The 21,430-nt window shown below is 43.1% G+C and overlaps 1 protein-coding gene across 1 annotated transcript in view; it reads left to right on the forward strand.

The window, feature by feature from the left end:
• Positions 1-7,036: 7,036 nt before the first annotated feature.
• The window catches only part of LOC121840360 (netrin receptor unc-5 homolog), a 402,121-nt gene continuing 387,727 nt past the window's right edge, over positions 7,037-21,430 (forward strand). The window contains exon 1 of the mRNA XM_042303025.1: positions 7,037-7,741. Within this exon, the coding sequence (XP_042158959.1) occupies positions 7,642-7,741 (100 nt within the window). The 5' untranslated portion in view covers positions 7,037-7,641. The remainder of the gene's footprint in view (positions 7,742-21,430) is intronic.

The raw sequence follows: 21,430 nt of genomic DNA on the forward strand, positions 1-21,430 counted from the left end.
TCCTTTCCAGGAGATGTTTAGTACCAGAAACATCTTCTGCAAGAGGACCAAAAGGTTGATGGAAGCCGTCTTATCCAGCTGTCAGTCCACCGCAGGACAAGCCCATTTCCATAATCACAAAGAGTCTCAGATTCCCAAACACAACGTTGCCAGTGTACTGAAACCCAATTCTGATATATTTTTTTTCACAATTTGGTCTTTTGACTAATCAGATCAGTCTCTGAAAAAATATCTGATGGGATTAAGACCGAATAGTGGAAAGAATTTCAAAATTGGACTTCCTGCATAAACGGAGCCAGTGTGGCTCAGCATAAGACCATGTAGAACAAACAGGAGGTGAGGGCTTATAATAATGGCCAGAATGGAGCAAAGTGGGGCCTCCCACTCCTCTTTCTATTCTGGTTAGAGCCAGTTTGTACTGTTCTGTGAAGGGAGAGGTACACAGCGTTGTACGAGATCTTCAGTTTCTTGGCAATTTCTCACATGGAATAGCCTTCATTTCTCAGAACAAGAATAGACTGGTGAGTTTGAGAAGAACGTTCTTTGTTTCTGGCCATTTTGAGCCTGTAATCGAACCCACAAATGCTGATGCTCCAGATACTCAACTAGTCTAAAGAAGGCCAGTTGTGTTGCTTCTTTAATCAGCACCACAGTTTTCTGCTGTGCTAACATAATTGCAAAAGGGTTTTCTAATGAACATTAGCCTTTTAAGATGATAAACTTGGATTAGTTAAGTCAACGTGCCATTGGAACATAGGCGTGATGGTTGCTGATAATGGGCCTCTGTACGCCTATGTAGATATTCCATTAAAAATCAGCCATTTCTAGCTACAATAGTCATTTACAACATTAACAATGTCTACACTGTATTTCTGATCAATTTGACGTTATTTTAATGGACAAAAAAAATTGCTTTCTTTCAAAGACAAGGACATTTCTAAGTGACCCCAAACTTTTCAATGGTAGTGTATATACATTAAGTACCAGTCAAAGGTTTGGGTACACATTCTCATTCAAGGGTTTTTCTTTATTTTTACTATTTTCTACATTGTGGAATAATAGTGAAGTCATCAAAACTATGAAATAACACATATGGAATCACGTAGTAACCAAAAAAGTTTGAAATAAATCAAGATATATTTTATATTTGAGATTCTTCAATGTAGCCACCCTTTGCCTTGATGACAGCTTTGCACACTCGTGGCATTCTCTCAATCAGCGTCATGAGGTAGTCACCAGGAATGCATGTCAATTAACAGGCGTGCCTTGTTAAAAGTTCATTTGTGGAATTGCTTTCCTTCTTAATGCGTTTGAAACATAAGTATTCACACCCTTTGCTATGACATTCCAAATTGAGCTCAGTTGCATCCAATTTCCTTTGATCATCCTTGAGGTGTCACAACAACTTGATTTGAGTCCACCTGTGGCATATTCAAAGGTCCCACAGTTGACAGAGCAGGAACTATACCATGAAGTCCAAGGAACTGTCCTTAGATCTCTGAGATATAATTGTGATGGGGAACGGTGTAAAACCATTTCTAGAGTGTTGAAAGTTTCCACAGTGGTCTCCATCATTGAGAAATTGAAAAAATATGGAACTACCCAAACTATCACATTTAAGGGAATACTCAGATGCAGACAGTGTTGAAGTAACAAAAGTTTATTACTAGAACAGGGTTCAGGCAAAACGACAGGTCAAAGGCAGGCAGAGGTCAGTAATCCAGACTAGAGTCCATAAGGTACAGAATGGCAGGCAGAGGTCAGTAATCCAGACCAGAGTCCAAAAGGTACAGAACGGCAGGCAGAGGTCAGTAATCCAGACCAGAGTCCAAAAGGTACAGAATGGCAGGCAGAGGTCAGTAATCCAGACCAGAGTCCATAAGGTACAGAACGGCAGGCAGAGGTCAGTAATCCAGATCGGAGTCCAAAAGGTACAGAACGGCAGGCAGTCTCAGGGTCAGGGCAGGCAGAGGTCAATAATCCAGACCAGAGTCCAAAAGGTACAGAACGGCAGGCAGTCTCAGGGTCAGGGCAGGCAGAGGTCAGTAATCCAGACCAGAGTCCAAAAGGTACAGATCGGCAGGCAGTCTCAGTAATCCAGATCGGCATCCAAAAGATACAGATCGGCAGGCAGTCTCACGGTCAGGGCAGGCATTGGTCAATAATCCAGGGTGGTGTGACAAGGTACAGAAATGCAGGCTCAGGGTCAGGGTCAGGGCAGGTAGAATGGTCAAAACCAGGAAAACTAGAAAACAGGGCCTAGAAACAGACAGGAGCTAGGGGGAAAACACTGGTAGGCTTGACGAACAAAACTAACTGGCAACAGACAAACAGAGAACACAGGTATAAATACACTGGGGATAATGGGGAAGATGGGCGACACCTGGTGGGGGGTGGAGACAATCACAAAGATAGATGAAACAGATCCGCGTGTGACACAGACTCTGCCTAGAGCTGGACCTCTGACCAAACTGAGCAACCAGGCAAGAAGGACCTTGGTCAGGGAGGTGACCAAGAACCCAATGACCACTCTAACAGAACTAAAGAGTTCATTGGTCGAGATGGGAGAATCTTCCAGACGGACAACAGTCTCTACAGCAATTCTTCAATCTTGGCTTTATGGGTGAGTGGCCAGAAGGAAGCCACTCCTGAGAAAAAGACACCTGGGGTTTGCAAAAAGGGATGTGAAAGACTGAGATCAAAATATTCTGATGAGTCAAAATGTAACTCTTTGGCCTAAATGCAAAGCGCTATGTCTGGAGAAAACCAGGCACAGCTCATCACCCATCTAACACCATCCCTACCGTGAAGCATGGTGATGGCAGCATCATACTATGGAAATGCTTTTCAGTGGCAGGGGACTGGGAGACTGGTAAGGATAGAGGGAACAATGAATGGAGCCAAATACAGGCAAATCATTGTGAACCTGCTTCAGAGTGCAAACGACCTTAGACTGGGCAAAGATTTACCTTCCATCGGGACAATGACTCTGAGCAATGCTGGAATGGCTTCAGAACAAGAGTGAGTGGCTCTGCCAAAGCCTAAACGTGAAACCCATTGAAAATCTGTGGAAAGACTTGAAGATTACTGTTCACTGCCACTCCCCATCTAATTTAACAGAGCTTGACTAAATCGGCAAGGAATAATGGGAGAAAATCCCTAAATCCAGTTGTGCAAAGCTGATACAGAAAAACCCAAGATGACTCAGAGCTGATACAGTCATACCCAAGACGACTCAAAGCTGATACAGTCATACCCAAGATGACTCAAAGCTAATCCAGACATTCCCAAGATGACTCAGAGCTGATACAGACATACCCAAGACGACTCAAAGCTGATACAGATACACAAGACGATTAAAAGCCGATACAGACATACCCAAGACGACTCAAAGCTGATACAGACGTACCCAAGATGACTCAAAGCCGATACAGACATACCCAAGACGACTCAAAGCCGATACAGACGTACCCAAGACGACTCAAAGCCGATACAGACATACCCAAGACGACTCAAAGCCGATACAGACATACCCAAGACGACTCAAAGCCGATACAGACATACCCAAGACGACTCAAAGCCAATACAGACGTACCCAAGACGACTCAAAGCTGATACAGACGTACCCAAGACGACTCAAAGCCGATACAGACGTACCCAAGACGACTCAAAGCCGATACAGACATACCCAAGACGACTCAAAGCCGATACAGACGTACCCAAGACGACTCAAAGCCGATACAGACATACCCAAGACGACTCAAAGCCGATACAGACGTACCCAAGATGACTCAAAGCTGATACAGACGTACCCAAGATGACTCAAAGCCGATACAGACATACCCAAGACGACTCAAAGCCGATACAGACGTACCCAAGACGACTCAAAGCCGATACAGACATACCCAAGACGACTCAAAGCCGATACAGACATAACCAAGACGACTCAAAGGCGATACAGACATACCCAAGACGACTCAAAGCTGATACAGACGTACCCAAGACGATGAAAAGCCGATACAGACATACCCAAGACGACTCAAAGCTGATACAGACATACCCAAGACGACTCAAAGCCGATACAGACATACCCAAGATGACTCAAAGCCGATACAGACATACCCAAGATGACTCAAAGCCGATACAGACATACCCAAGATGACTCAAAGCCGATACAGACGTACCCAAGACGACTCAAAGCCGATACAGACATACCCAAGACGACTCAAAGCTGATACAGACATACCCAAGACGACTCAAAGCCGATACAGACATACCCAAGATGACTCAATCCGATACAGACATACCCAAGATGACTCAAAGCCGATACAGACATACCCAAGATGACTCAAAGCTGATACAGACGTACCCAAGACGACTCAAAGCCGATACAGACATACCCAAGACGACTCAAAGCTGATACAGACGTACCCAAGACGACTCAAAGCTGATACAGACGTACCCAAGATGACTCAAAGCCGATACAGACATACCCAAGATGACTCCAATCCGATACAGACATACCCAAGATGACTCAAAGCCGATACAGACATACCCAAGATGACTCAAAGCTGATACAGACGTACCCAAGACGACTCAAAGCCGATACAGACATACCCAAGACGACTCAAAGCTGATACAGACGTACCCAAGACGACTCAAAGCTGATACAGACGTACCCAAGATGACTCAAAGCCGATACAGACGTACCCAAGACGACTCAAAGCCGATACAGACGTACCCAAGACGACTCAAAGCCGATCCAGACGTACCCAAGACGACTCAAAGCCGATACAGACATACCCAAGACGACTCAAAGCAGTAATCTCTGCCAAAGGTGCTTCTACAAAGTATTGACTCGGGGGTGTAAATATTTATGTAAATTAATTATTTCTGTATTTCAGTTTCAAAAAATTAGCAATATTTTCTAAAAACATTGTTTCACTCTGTCATTATGGGGTATTGTGTGTGGACGGATAAAAGAGAAAACAGATCTATTTAATCAATTTTGAATTCAGGCTGTAACACAACAAAATGTGGAAAATGTCAAGGGGAGTGAAAACCTTCTTAAGACACTGTATCATCTATACTTTTCATGTTTTACACATTGTCATGTGAATACTATTAACAAACATGGAAGAAGTAGCGAAATGATGACTTCACCTGACAATAAATGATTCACTTCTTAGGCCTTTACATAGGCTATCATAGAGGGGTGGCAGGGTAGCCTAGTGGTTAGAGCGTTGGACTAGTAACTGGAAGGTTGCAAGTTCAAACTCCTGAGCTGACAAGGTACAAATCTGTCATTCTGCCCCTGAACAGGCAGTTAACCCACTGTTCCTAGGCCGTCATTGAAAATAAGAATTTGTTCTTAACTGACTTGCCTAGTTAAATAAAGGTAAAAAGAATGGAGACCAACTGAGCACTGTAAAAAAAAAAAGTTTTTACTTTGAATATTGTTGATAAAATGTCTTGAAAAAGTATAAAACGTGGGTTAATATAAGTGAAGGTATGTTGATAGTGTTGGGCTGATAATATCACAGTCCAATCCTGTAGGTATAAATGGTGTTGATAGTGTTGGGCTGATAATATCACAGTCCAATCCTGTAGGTATAAATGGTGTTGATAATATCACAGTCCAATCCTGTAGGTTTAAATGGTGTTGATGGATCTGAACTGATAATATCACAGTCCAATTCTGTAGGTATAAATGGTGCTGATAATATCACAGTCCAATCCTGTAGGTTTAACTGGTGTTGATAGTGTTGGGCTGATAATATCACAGTCCAATCCTGTAGGTTTAAATGGTGTTGATAATATCACAGTCCAATCCTGTAGGTTTAAATGGTGTTGATAATATCACAGTCCAATCCTGTAGGTTTAAATGGTGTTGATAATATCACAGTCCAATCATGTAGGTTTAAATGGTGCTGATAATATCACAGTCCAATCCTGTAGGTTTAAATGGTGTTGATAATATCACAGTCCAATCCTGTAGGTTTAAATGGTGTTGATAATATCACAGTCCAATCCTGTAGGTTTAAATGGTGCTGATAATATCACAGTCCAATCCTGTAGGTATAAATGGTGCTGATAATATCACAGTCCAATCCTGTAGGTTTAAATGGTGTTGATAGTGTTGGGCTGATAATATCACAGTCCAATCCTGTAGGTTTAAATGGTGTTGATAATATCACAGTCCAATCATGTAGGTTTAAATGGTGTTGATAATATCACAGTCCAATCCTGTAGGTTTAAATGTTGTTGATAATATCACAGTCCAATCCTGTAGGTTTAAATGGTGTTGATAATATCACAGTCCAATCCTGTAGGTTTAAATGGTGTTGATAATATCACAGTCCAATCCTGTAGGTTTAAATGGTGTTGATAATATCACAGTCCAATCCTGTAGGTTTAAATGGTGTTGATAATATCACAGTCCAATCCTGTAGGTTTAAATGGTGTTGATAATATCACAGTCCAATCATGTAGGTTTAAATGGTGTTGATAATATCACAGTCCAATCCTGTAGGTTTAAATGTTGTTGATAATATCACAGTCCAATCCTGTAGGTTTAAATGGTGTTGATAATATCACAGTCCAATCCTGTAGGTTTAAATGGTGTTGATAATATCACAGTCCAATCCTGTAGGTTTAAATGGTGTTGATAATATCACAGTCCAATCCTGTAGGTTTAAATGGTGTTGATAATATCACAGTCCAATCCTGTAGGTTTAAATGGTGTTGATAATATCACAGTCCAATCCTGTAGGTTTAAATGTTGTTGATAATATCACAGTCCAATCCTGTAGGTTTAAATGGTGTTGATAATATCACAGTCCAATCCTGTAGGTTTAAATGGTGTTGATAATATCACAGTCCAATCCTGTAGGTTTAAATGGTGTTGATGGATCTGAACTGATAATATCACAGTCCAATCCTAATTCCTTCTATTACAGAAGAGGAAATTATAGTGCTCCTCAAATCACTCCATTCCATTCCGGACATTGACGGAGTACACTCCTGGTTTTGGCACTCCGCTTCGCTCACTCTCCTGTACCTCTTCCACTCTCTTCCACTCCTGCATTGCTGTGGAAGCAGATGTTGATAATCTAATCCCAATTGATACTATTTCCCTGTCGGTTGCAGCTATTCCTTCCCAAGGAGGATAGAAGAGAACATAGCCGAGGCGTAGAACTCATTCTACCGCTCTGCACTGCTTCTGAATTCTAAACGGAGAGCGGTTTTTGGAAAGATACGGAAACAGCGAAGAAGAGAGGAGAGGAGAGAGAGAGACACGGCAAAGAGGAGAAAAGCAAGAGAGAGGGAAACAGCGAAGGGAGGAAGAAAGCAGAGCTGAGTGTGTTTACCACACCTGTGATGCTGCGTTGTTTCTAGCAACCAAGACGCGCTGCGGGGATACCAATGTAATGGCCAAGGTAGGCGACCCGGAGGATGCGTGCTGCTACTGCTGAGCCAACTGGACTTTGATGCAGAGGCGCTTACTAACGGAGTAAAGAGACGCCCGGAGAATAAAACAACCGGACACACAAATCCGGGCTACTACTACTGCTCATTTATCCCTGCTCTTTGTCTTTTGAAAGTTAAACCGGAGAAGTGCGAGCGGCTTACAGCAGAGAAATGATGTCGTTACACCTGACTCCCTTTGTCCGTGGGAGATACAGCACGGCCACGTTGGTGATGCTCTGTTGGCTGTTCCTCGCTGGATTTACCTTCATTGGTGAGTTCAATGTATATTATTATCATATGGCCCTGGTTCAACTTCACTGCGTTGTTCTGAAATATGAACACCTTCTGTAAAGGCCTTTATGTTCACAATCACATAGCATAAGTCATTGTGGCAATGATGGATGGTAAATGTGCTCAGTCTGAGTGAATCTGACAAGTTCTTTCTGGCTGGGATTTTGCCAAACCATTAGCCTGTCCGTATTACGCAGTCGTTTGATATTTTCTACGAGGTACTGTTTTCCATCTATCTTCATCAATTATCGGTTCAAGGTTATAGAGGAGAGGGACTCCGTTTATAAAACGATTAATCGATCTACGATGATCGGTTCGGTTCGTTCCATCTCAATTTACCAGTAAACAACCCAAGCAGTCCCGTGACATTACCGCTACATTAGTAATGCTGCTGACACGTTGTGTGTGTGTGTGTGTGTGTGTGTGTGTGTGTGTGTGTGTGTGTGTGTGTGTGTGCGTGCGTGCGAGGTTGACTCGTGTGTAGGCTACAGGGGTCTGATTGTTTGTCTCCTGCACCTTTCCGGTAATTTCATGACCGATTGCAAAATAACGGGACAGAACACATGCCGGCGCACGAGCAGAACCGATGTCCCGGTGCCATGAATGAAAAAGCGACACTTATAGCAGATGTATCCGTGTCGAGATGAAAGTTCAGTACCAGCACGCCACACACTGTATCCGACATCAGTTTCTTCTGAAGAAGACATATGTGATTGTATAAGTGGTTAAACAAAAACAAAACGGTGAGGTGCAGACTGAGTTAAGCCGTTTGTAAGCATAGGGGAATTTGCTATGCTGGCTGAGTGAAGCGGAGAAGCATTTGATAGCACGTTTCGTTCACCCTCTCCTCTCCTCCCCATCCGCTCCCACCATCTCCGCTCACTACAATCTCTCATCTCCTCTTTCTGTCCTGTGCCTGGTCCTGCTATATTCAGCATTATGATGACAGTTTTACCTTGCTGTTATGGGACCTAGTTGGGCTGATGACAGGGTGATTCACAGAGGAGCTGGAGCCTACTATATCCTACTGTAATCTACTATCTCATTCTATATCCTACTGTAGTCTACTATCTCATTCTATATAGTACTGTAGTCTACTATCTCATTCTATATAGTACTGTAGTCTACTATCTCATTCTATATCCTACTGTAGTCTACTATAGCATTCTTATATCCTACTGTAGTCTACTATCTCATTCTATATCCTACTGTAATCTACTATCTCATTCTATATCCTACTATAATCTACTATAGCATTCTTATATCCTACTGTAATCTACTATCTCATTCTATATCCTACTGTAGTCTACTATCTCATTCTTATATCCTACTGTAATCTACTATCTCATTCTATATCCTACTGTAATCTACTATAGCATTCTATATAGTACTGTAGTCTACTATCTCATTCTATATCCTACTGTAGTCTACTATCACATTCTATAGCATTTTAAATCCTACTGTATCCTTCCGTAGCCTTATTTAGTCTACTGTGACCTTATTTAGTCTACTGTGGCCTTCTGTGGCCTTATTTAGTCTACTGTGGCATTATTTAGTCTACTGTGGCCTTCTATGGCCTTCTTTAGTCTACTGTGGCCTTCTTTAGTCAACCGTGGCCTCCTGTGGCCTTCTTTAGTCTACTGTAGCCTTCTTTAGTCTACTGTGGCCTTCTTAAGTCTACTGTCGCCTTCTTTAGTCTACTGTGGACTTCTTTAGTCTACTGTGGCCTTCTTTAGTCTACCATGGTCTTCTTTGGCCTTCTTTAGTCTACTGTAGCCTTCTTTAGTCAACCGTGGCCTTCTGTGGCCTTCTTTAGTCTACTGTGGCCTTCTTTAGTCTACTGTAGCCTTCTTTAGTCTACTGTAGCCTTCTTTAGTCTACTGTGGACTTCTTTAGTCTACTGTGGCCTTCTTTAGTCTACCATGGTCTTCTTTGGCCTTCTTTAGTCTACTGTAGCCTTCTTTAGTCTACTGTGGCCTTCTTTAGTCTACCATGGTCTTCTTTGGCCTTCTTTAGTCTACTGTAGCCGTCTTTAGTCTACTGTGGCCTTCTTTAGTTTACTGTAGCCTTCTTTAGTCTACTGTAGCCTTCTTTAGTCTACTGTGGCCTTCTTTAGTCTACTGTAGCCTTCTTTAGTCTACCATGGTCTTCTTTGGCCTTCTTTAGTCTACTGTAGCCTTCTTTAGTCAACCGTGGCCTTCTGTGGCCTTCTTTAGTCTACTGTGGCCTTCTTTAGTCTACTGTAGCCTTCTTTAGTCTACTGTAGCCTTCTTTAGTCTACTGTGGACTTCTTTAGTCTACTGTGGCCTTCTTTAGTCTACCATGGTCTTCTTTGGCCTTCTTTAGTCTACTGTAGCCTTCTTTAGTCTACTGTGGCCTTCTTTAGTCTACCATGGTCTTCTTTGGCCTTCTTTAGTCTACTGTAGCCGTCTTTAGTCTACTGTGGCCTTCTTTAGTTTACTGTAGCCTTCTTTAGTCTACTGTAGCCTTCTTTAGTCTACTGTGGCCTTCTTTAGTCTACTGTAGCCTTCTTTAGTCTACTGTGGCCTTCTTTAGTCTACTGTAGCCTTCTTTAGTCTACTGTGGCCTTCTTTAGTTTACTGTTGCCTTCTTTAGTCTACTGTAGCCTTCTGTAGTCTACTGTGGTCTTCTGTAATCTACTGTGGTCTTCTGTAATCTACTGTAGCCTGTAGGCTTTACTTTAGTTGGCATGTAGATGTTCTTTGATGTACAAGACAATCAACACCTCAAAGGAGAAAGAGGCTCTGTGAAGTGTTGAAGTAGAACGGCAGACACATGCAGTCAACGGTATGCATTATTACAATCTTATCTGGGCTACACCTTATTACCTTAAACTCTTGTTATTCATTTTCGAGGTTATATGACTTGGCACAGAGCTTTGTAGCTCAGTTGATAGAGCACGGTGCTTTTAACAGCAGGGTTATGGGTATGATTCCTAGGACCACTAAGTGTATGCACGCATGACTGCTTTGGATAAAAGCATCTTCTGAATGGTATATTCTATAGTTATTATGAATGAAGCATCTACACTATATTGTTCCTCCAGGGATGTTTTTTCTCCACAGTCATGCATGTTTTTGTCACGGATGCTGAGCTGGAGGCTCTAGTGGTGTGTGGCTGGTCACTATCCTTAAGAACGCTGTTCTTCTGCAGGAGCTGGACAGACGGCAGACACACACACACACACACACACCACACACACACACACACACACACACACACACACACACACACACACACACACACACACACACACACACACACACACACACACACACACACACACACACACACACACACACACACACACACACACACATACACACACATACACACAGGTCCTCAGGTCTGGGACAGAAGGAAGACATGCTGGTTCTCCTCAGGTCTGGGACAGAAGGAAGACATGCTGGTTCTCTTCAGGTCTGGGACAGAAGGAAGACATGCTGGTTCTCCTCAGGTCTGGGACAGAAGGAAGACATGCTGGTTCTCCTCAGGTCTGGGACAGAAGGAAGACATGCTGGTTCTCCTCAGGTCTGGGACAGAAGGCAGACATGCTGGTTCTCCTCAGGTCTGGGACAGAAGGAAGACATGCTGGTTCTCCTCAGGTCTGGGACAGAAGGAAGACATGCTGGTTCTCCTCAGGTCTGGGACAGAAGGAAGACATGCTGGTTCTCCTCAGGTCTGGGACAGAAGGAAGACATGCTGGTTCTCCTCAGGTCTGGGACAGAAGGAAGACATGCTGGTTCTCCTCAGGTCTGGGACAGAAGGCAGACATAGTGAAAGTTGTGGAAGTGCTTCTCTAGCTCCGGGACTCAGCAAATACACAAGATGTTGAATTAACCAACAGGCATTTCGCTCGCATTAATTAGTGAATAATTAGGAATAAATTAAGATTAAATAAACAGTCATGCTCCGGGGATCGTAATATTTCAAGTCTAGAGTAAATATCAATGTAGGCAGTGGCATTCACAGGACGGCTGCTTTATGATTCATAGTGTGAATGATGGGTACTGATTGTGTGTGTATGTGTGTGTGTGTGTGTGTGTGTGTGTGTGTGTGTGTGTGTGTGTGTGTGTGTGTGTGTGTGTGTGTGCGTGTATATGTGTGTGTGTGTATGTGCGTGTATATGTGTGTGTGTGTGTGTGTGTGTGTGTGTGTGTCTGTGTCTGTGTCTGTGTCTGTGTCTGTGTCTGTGTCTGTGTCTGTGTCTGTGTCTGTGTCTGTGTGTGTGTGTGTGTGTGTGTGTCTGTGTGTGTGTCTGTGTCTGTGTCTGTGTCTGTGCCTGTGTGCGTGTGCGTGTGCGTGTGCGTGTGCGTGTGTCTGTGTCTGTGTCTGTGTCTGTGTCTGTGTCTGTGTCTGTGTCTGTGTCTGTGTCTGTGTCTGTGTCTGTGTCTGTGTCTGTGTGTGTCTGTGTCTGTGTCTGTGTCTGTGTCTGTGTCTGTGTCTGTGTGTGTCTGTGTCTGTGTCTGTGTCTGTGTCTGTGTCTGTGTCTGTGTCTGTGTCTGTGTCTGTGTCTGTGTGTGTGTGTGTGTGTGTGTGTGTGTGTGTGTGTGTGTGTGTGTGTGTGTGTGTGCCTGTGTCCTGTGTCTGTGTCTGTGTCTGTGTGTGTGTGTGTGTGTGTGTGTGTGTGTGTGTGTGTGTGTGCGTGCGTGCGCGTGCGTGTGTGTGCGTGTGTGTGTGTGTGGTGTGTGTCTGTGTCTGTGTGTGTGTGTGTGCATGCGTACGTGTGTGTGTGTGTGTGTGTGGTGTGTGTCTGTGTGTGTGTGTGTTTATTATATTGCAAGGTTACAGAGCCTTCAGAAAGTATTCACACTCCTTGACCTTATCCACATTTTGTTGGGTTGCAGGCTGAATTGAAAATGGATTCAAGTGAGATTGTTTTGTCACTGATCTACACACAATACCCTAATAATGTCAAAGTGGAAATGTGTTTTTAGAAAAAATAAATGTTATGGCAACCCCTAAATAAGTTCAGGAGTATGAATGTGTCTAACAAGTCACATAATAAGTTGCACGGACTGACTCTGTGTGCAGTAATAGTGTTTAACATGATCTCTGTACCCAACACATACAACTATCTGCAAGGTCCCTCAGTCGAGCAGTATAACACAGATTCAACTACAAAAACAAATAGGTGCCTCACACAGAAGGGCTTGGTAGAAGGGTTAAAATACACATTGAATATGCCTTTGAACATGGTGAAGTTATTCATTACACTATGGATGGTGTATCAATACACCCAGTCACTACATAGATACAGGAATCCTTCCTAACTCAGTTACCGGAGAGGAAGGAAACCCCTCAGTGATTTCACCATGAGGTCAATGGTGACTTTAAAACAGTTACAGAGTTTATTGGCTGTGATGGGAGACAACTGAGGATGGATCAACAACATTGTAGTTACTCCACAATATTAACCTAAATGACACAGTGAAAAGAAGGAAGTCTGTACAGAATACAAATATTCCAAAACATGCATCCTGTTTGCAATAAGGCACTAAAGTAATACTGCAAAAAATGTGGCAAAGCAATTCACTATTTTGTCCTGAATACAAAGTGTTATGTTTGGAGCAAATACAACACATTACTGAGTCTCCATATTTTCAAGTATGGTGGTTGCTTCATCATGTTATGGGTATGCTTTGCAATCGTTAAGGACTGGGGAGTTTTTTTTTTAAAAAAATAAATGGAAATGAGCTAAACACAGGCAAAATCCTAGAGGAAAACCTGGTTCAGTCTGCTTTCCAACAGACACTGGGAGATGAATTCACCTTTCAGCAGGACAATAACCTAAAACACAAGGCCAAATCTACACTGGAGTTGCTTACCAAGAAGGCAGTGAATGTTCCTGAGTGTCCGACTTACAGATTTGACTAAAATCTACTTAAAAATCTATGGCATCACCTGAAAATTGTTGTCTAGCAATGATGAACAACCAATTTCAGAGCTTGAAGAATTTTGAAAATAATAATTGGCCAAATGTTGCACAATCCAGGTGTGGAAAGCTCTTAGAGACTTACCCAGAAAGACTCACAGCTGTAATCTCAACCAAAGGTGATTCTACAAAGTATTGACTCAGGGTTGTGAATATTTATGTAAATTAGATATTTCTGTATTTAATTTTCAATACATTTGCTGAAATGTCCCAAAACATGTTTTCACTCTGTCATTATGGGGCTATTGTGTGTACAGTAGATGGTTAAACAAATACATATTGAATCCATTTTAAATTCAGTCTGTATCACAACAAAATGTGGAAAAAGTCAAGAGGTGTGAATACATTCAGAAGGAACTGTACGTGCAAATCACAGCCTTGAGCCATCTCTCTAACCTGTACCTGCAAATCACAGCCTTGAGCCGTGTCTCTAACCTGTACCTGCAAATCACAGCCTTGAGCCGTCTCTCTAACCTGTACCTGCAAATCACAGCCTTGAGCCATCTCTCTAACCTGTACCTGCAAATCACAGCCTTGAGCCATCTCTCTAACCTGTACCTGCAAATCACAGCCTTGAGCCATCTCTCTAACCTGTACCTGCAAATCACAGCCTTGAGCCATCTCTCTAACCTGTACCTGCAAATCACAGCCTTGAGCCGTGTCTCTAACCTGTACCTGCAAATCACAGCCTTGAGCCATCTCTCTAACCTGTACCTGCAAATCACAGCCTTGAGCCATCTCTCTAACCTGTACCTGCAAATCACAGCCTTGAGCCGTGTCTCTAACCTGTACCTGCAAATCACAGCCTTGAGCCGTGTCTCTAACCTGTACCTGCAAATCACAGCCTTGAGCCGTGTCTCTAACCTGTACCTGCAAATCACAGCCTTGAGCCGTCTCTCTAACCTGTACCTGCAAATCACAGCCTTGAGCCGTGTCTCTAACCTGTACCTGCAAATCACAGCCTTGAGCCGTGTCTCTAACCTGTACCTGCAAATCACAGCCTTGAGCCGTGTCTCTAACCTGTACCTGCAAATCACAGCCTTGAGCCGTGTCTCTAACCTGTGTGGCATCTATCATGGACACTCCTCCATCCTCTCATTCTTTCTTTCTTTCTTTCTTTCTTTCTTTCTTTCTTTCTTTCTTTCTTTCTTTCTTTCTTTCTTTCTGTACATACAGTGTTGGTATGTATGGAATTAACCTGTGTTGTCCCCTATCACATGCAGGCCTATACTATAGGCTCTTTTAAGAACTTCCAAGCTGCCAGTATTGAAAAGCGGTGGTGAATGGGATGTGTTCCAGAAATGGATCGGCCATGTAATTCCTGAGGCAATTCTTTTAACATCAGAGCTATAGGCTGGCTGGGATCACACAAAGGTGTGTGTCTTTCTGCTGGTGGCTCTATATTGACCGTCTCCTCTCCTCCTCCTCTCCTCCTCCCCTCCTCCTCCTCTCCTCCTCTCCTGCTACTCTCCTCCTCCTCTCCTCCTCCTCTACCCTCTTCTCCTCTCCTCCTCCTCTCGTCCTCTACCCTCTTCTCCTCTCCTCCCCTCCTCCTCTACCCTCTTCTCCTCTTCTCCTCCCTTCCTCCTCTCCTCCTCTCCTCCTCTCGTCCTCTCCTCCTCCCCTCCTCCTCTACCCTCTTCTCTTCTTCTCCTCCCCTCCTCCTCTCCTCCTCTCTACATCTCCTCCTCTACTCCTGTCCTACTCTCCTCCTCTTCTCCTCCTCTCCTCCTCTACCCTCTTCTCCTCTTCTCCTCTCCTACTCCTCTCCTCCTCTCTACCTCTCCTCCTCTCCTCCGCCTCCTCTCCTCCTCTTCTACTCCTCTTCTCCTCTTCCCCTCCTCTCCTCCTCCTCCTCCTCCTCCTCCTCCTCCTCCTCCTCCTTCTCCTCCACTACCCTCTCTTCCTCTCCTCTTCCTCCTCCTCCTCCTCCTCCACTACCCTCTTCTCCTCCTCTTCTCATCCTCCTCCTGTCCTCCTCGTCTCCTCGTCTCCTCCTCTCCCCCTCCAGATATTACTCTGAAGTGATTGTTCACTAGCTGTTGTTCACTAGCTGTTGTTCACTAGCTGTTGTTCACTAGCTGTTGTTCACTAGCTGTTGTTCACTAGCTGTTGTTCAGTAACTGTTGTTCACTAACTGTTGTTCACTAGCTGTTGTTCACTAACTGTTGTTCACTAACTGTTGTTCACTAACTGTTGTTCACTAACTGTTGTTCACTAGCTGTTGTTCACTAACTGTTGTTCACTAGCTGTTGTTCACTAGCTGTTGTTCACTAACTGTTGTTCACTAGCTGTTGTTCACTAGCTGTTGTTCACTAACTGTTGTTCACTAGCTGTTGTTCACTAACTGTTGTTCACTAACTGTTGTTCACTAGCTGTTGTTCACTAACTGTTGTTCACTAACTGTTGTTCACTAGCTGTTGTTCACTAGCTGTTGTTCACTAACTGTTGTTCACTAACTGTTGTTCACTAGCTGTTGTTCACTAACTGTTGTTCACTAACTGTTGTTCACTAGCTGTTGTTCACTAGCTGTTGTTCACTAACTGTTGTTCACTAGCTGTTGTTCACTAAATGTTGTTCACTAACTGTTGTTCACTAGCTGTTGTTCACTAACTGTTGTTCACTAGCTGTTGTTCACTAGCTGTTGTTCACTAGCTGTTGTTCACTAACTGTTGTTCACTAGCTGTTGTTCACTAGCTGTTGTTCACTAGCTGTTGTTCACTAGCTGTTGTTCACTAGCTGTTGTTCACTAGCTGTTGTTCACTAGCTGTTGTTCACTAACTGTTGTTCACTAACTGTTGTTCACTAGCTGTTGTTCACTAACTGTTGTTCACTAACTGTTGTTCACTAACTGTTGTTCACTAGCTGTTGTTCACTAGCTGTTGTTCACTAGCTGTTGTTCACTAACTGTTGTTCACTAACTGTTGTTCACTAGCTGTTGTTCACTAGCTGTTGTTCACTAACTGTTGTTCACTAGCTGTTGTTCACTAAATGTTGTTCACTAACTGTTGTTCACTAGCTGTTGTTCACTAACTGTTGTTCACTAGCTGTTGTTCACTAGCTGTTGTTCACTAGCTGTTGTTCACTAACTGTTGTTCACTAGCTGTTGTTCACTAGCTGTTGTTCACTAGCTGTTGTTCACTAGCTGTTGTTCACTAGCTGTTGTTCACTAGCTGTTGTTCACTAGCTGTTGTTCACTAGCTGTTGTTCACTAACTGTTGTTCACTAACTGTTGTTCACTAGCTGTTGTTCACTAACTGTTGTTCACTAACTGTTGTTCACTAACTGTTGTTCACTAGCTGTTGTTCACTAGCTGTTGTTCACTAGCTGTTGTTCACTAGCTGTTGTTCACTAACTGTTGTTCACTAACTGTTGTTCACTAGCTGTTGTTCACTAACTGTTGTTCACTAGCTGTTGTTCACTAACTGTTGTTCACTAACTGTTGTTCACTAACTGTTGTTCACTAACTGTTGTTCACTAGCTGTTGTTCACTAGCTGTTGTTCACTAGCTGTTGTTCACTAGCTGTTGTTCACTAACTGTTGTTCACTAGCTGTTGTTCACTAACTGTTGTTCACTAACTGTTGTTCACTACTAGCTGTTGTTCACTAACTGTTGTTCACTAACTGTTGTTCACTAACTGTTGTTCACTAACTGTTGTTCACTAACTGTTGTTCACTAACTGTTGTTCACTAACTGTTGTTCACTAACTGTTGTTCACTAGCTGTTGTTCACTAGCTGTTGTTCACTAGCTGTTGTTCACTAACTGTTGTTCACTAGCTGTTGTTCACTAACTGTTGTTCACTAACTGTTGTTCACTAACTGTTGTTCACTAACTGTTGTTCACTAACTGTTGTTCACTAGCTGTTGTTCACTAGCTGTTGTTCACTAACTGTTGTTCACTAGCTGTTGTTCACTAGCTGTTGTTCACTAGCTGTTGTTCACTAACTGTTGTTCACTAGCTGTTGTTCACTAGCTGTTGTAACAGGTCTGGTATTGCTGCCAAATTAAACCAGACAATGATTGACAGCTCTTCTGATTTAGCAAAGGGGGATTGTTGGGTGTCTATATGGGTTGGTGGGAGGATAGCTGGGTGTCTATATGGGTTGGTGGGTGGATAGCTAGGTGTCTATATGGGTTGGTGGGTGGATAGCTGGGTGTCTATATGGGTTGGTGGGTGGATAGCTAGGTGTCTATATGGGTTGGTGGGTGGATAGCTAGGTGTCTATATGGGTTGGTGGGCGGATAGCTGGGTATCTATATGGGTTGGTGGAGGGATAGCTGGGTGTCTATATGGGTTGGTGGGGATAGCTAGGTGTCTATATGGGTTGGTGGGAGGATAGCTGGGTGTCTATATGGGTTGGTGGGGATAGCTAGGTGTCTATATGGGTTGGTGTGGAGGATAATAACACACGGATAGGTTAAACAAACAACAGTCAGTAACACAGTCTGTTACACAGTCAGTAACACATTCAGTAACACAGTCAGTAACACAGTCAGTAACACAGTCAGTTACACAGTCAGTTACACATTCAGTAACACAGTCAGTAACACAGTCAGTTATACAGTCTGTTACACAGTCTGTTACACAGTCAGTAACACAGTCAGTAACACAGTCAGTAACACAGTCAGTTACACAGTCAGTAACACAGTCAGTAACACAGTCAGTAACACAGTCTGTTACACAGTCAGTTACACATTCAGTAACACAGTCAGTAACAGTCAGTAACACATTCAGTAACACAGTCAGTTACACAGTCAGTTACACAGTGTCAGTAACACAGTCAGTAACACATTCAGTTACACAGTCAGGTACACAGTCAGTAACACAGTCAGTTACACAGTGTTAGTAACACAGTCAGGTACACAGTCAGTAACACAGTCAGTAACACAGTCAGTTACACATTCAGTAACACAGTCAGTAACACAGTCAGCAACACAGTCAGTTACACAGTCAGTTACACAGTGTCAGTAACACAGTCAGTAACACATTCAGTTACACAGTCAGGTACACAGTCAGTTACACAGTCAGTAACACAGTCAGTAACACAGTCAGTTACACAGTGTTAGTAACACAGTCAGGTACACAGTCAGTAACACAGTCAGTAACACAGTCAGTTACACATTCAGTAACACAGTCAGTAACACAGTCAGCAACACAGTCAGTTACACAGTCAGTTACACGGTGTCAGTAACACAGTCAGTAACACAGTCAGTTACACAGTCAGTTACACATTCAGTAACACAGTCAGTAACACAGTCAGTTATACAGTCTGTTACACAGTCTGTTACACAGTCTGTTACACAGTCAGTAACACAGTCAGTAACACAGTCAGTAACACAGTCAGTTACACAGTCAGTAACACAGTCAGTAACACAGTCAGTAACACAGTCTGTTACACAGTCAGTTACACATTCAGTAACACAGTCAGTAACAGTCAGTAACACATTCAGTAACACAGTCAGTTACACAGTCAGTTACACAGTGTCAGTAACACAGTCAGTAACACATTCAGTTACACAGTCAGGTACACAGTCAGTAACACAGTCAGTTACACAGTGTTAGTAACACAGTCAGGTACACAGTCAGTAACACAGTCAGTAACACAGTCAGTTACACATTCAGTAACACAGTCAGTAACACAGTCAGCAACACAGTCAGTTACACAGTCAGTTACACAGTGTCAGTAACACAGTCAGTAACACATTCAGTTACACAGTCAGGTACACAGTCAGTTACACAGTCAGTAACACAGTCAGTAACACAGTCAGTTACACAGTGTTAGTAACACAGTCAGGTACACAGTCAGTAACACAGTCAGTAACACAGTCAGTTACACATTCAGTAACACAGTCAGTAACACAGTCAGCAACACAGTCAGTTACACAGTCAGTTACACAGTGTCAGTAACACAGTCAGTAACACATTCAGTTACACAGTCAGGTACACAGTCAGTAACACAGTCAGTAACACAGTCGGTAACACAGTCAGTTACACAGTCAGTTACACAGTCAGTTACACAGTGTCAGTTACACAGTCAGTTACACAGTGTTAGTAACACAGTCAGTTACACAGTGTTAGTAACACAGTCAGTTACACAGTCAGTAACACAGTCAATTACACAGTCAGTAACACAGTCAGTAACACAGTCAGTAACACAGTCAGTTACACAGTCAATTACACAGTCAGTAACACAGACAGTTACACAGTCAGTAACACAGTCTGTTACACAGTCAGTAACACAGTCTGCTACACAGTCAGTAACACAGTCAGTTACACATTCAGTTACACAGTGTCAGTAACACAGTCAGTTACACAGTTAGTAACACAGTGTCAGTTACACAGTCAGTTACACAGTCAGTAACACAGTCAGTTACACAGTGTTAGTAACACAGTCAGTTACACAGTGTTAGTAACACAGTCAGTTACACAGTGTTAGTAACACAGTCAGTTACACAGTGTCAGTAACACAGTCAGTTACACAGTCAGTAACACAGTCAGTAACACAGTCAGTTACACAGTGTTAGTAACACAGTCAGTTAAACAGTTAGTAACACAGTTGGTAACACAGTCAGTAACACAGTCAGTAACACAGTCAGTAATTGGCAGCGTTAACACACTAATAAACAGTCTTTGTCTTGAGGCTGAGCACCACCCTTCTCCACTCAGCCGTAACAGATCGCTCACAACACAACAGGATGACAATGGAAAGTGCCTGAGTTAGCTGAAATCTAGTCTGACAACCTCTTCCTCTTTAAACTGAACCAGTTCTGTTTTCAGAGAGGAGACATGTTGCTGTTTGATATTGACGGATGCGGAGTCAGCTGGTTTTCACTCTGCTGAGGGTAGGATAGTAGCCTAGTGTTGTTTTGGTTTGCCGTGTGATCTACTGGGCCAAGCCTGAGACTGACACACACACACAAACACACGCACACACACGCACACACACACGCACACGCACACACACACACACTACTAGTCTTTGTTCTACTGCTCTGTTACTATTGTCTCATAAGAATAGATTGATTAACTCTGATTACGACTATTATTACAGCCCCGAATCATCCCTAGGTTTTCTAAAATTTGTGAAGAAGAGTTTTGGTCCTCCAAAAGAGTCGTTAAAGAAGAATGAAGAAGAAGAAAATTGATTCACATCATTTATCGGGTGGAGAGATGCCTCGCGGTCAAAGACGTTTAAAGTCACTTTTTATTCTCTGTTACTTTGTATGTACGGGCAGGTCTCACACACTGAGATGTATGTATGGTCTCACACACTGAGATGGTAATTTACCACCCACAAAAACTGACAGAGAGAGAGAGACAGAGAGAGAGAGGGAGAGAGACATAGAGAGAGACAGAGAGAGAGAGACAGAAACAGAGAGAGAGACAGAGAGAGAGAGACAGAAACAGAGAGAGAGACAGAGAGAGAGAGAGAGAGAGACAGAGAGAGAGAGACAGAAACAGAGAGAGAGACAGAGAGACAGAGAGAGAGAGACAGAAACAGAGAGAGAGACAGAGAGACAGAGAGAGAGAGACAGAAACAGAGAGAGAGACAGAGAGAGAGAGACAGAAACAGAGAGAGAGACAGAGAGAGAGAGACAGAAAAAGAGAGAGAGACAGAGAGAGAGAGACAGAAACAGAGAGAGAGACAGAGAGAGAGAGAGAGAGACAGAGAGAGAGAGACAGAAACAGAGAGAGAGACAGAGAGACAGAG

This window comes from Oncorhynchus tshawytscha, linkage group LG21, assembly GCF_018296145.1.
Source record: "Oncorhynchus tshawytscha isolate Ot180627B linkage group LG21, Otsh_v2.0, whole genome shotgun sequence".
Lineage (NCBI taxonomy): Eukaryota > Metazoa > Chordata > Actinopteri > Salmoniformes > Salmonidae > Oncorhynchus > Oncorhynchus tshawytscha.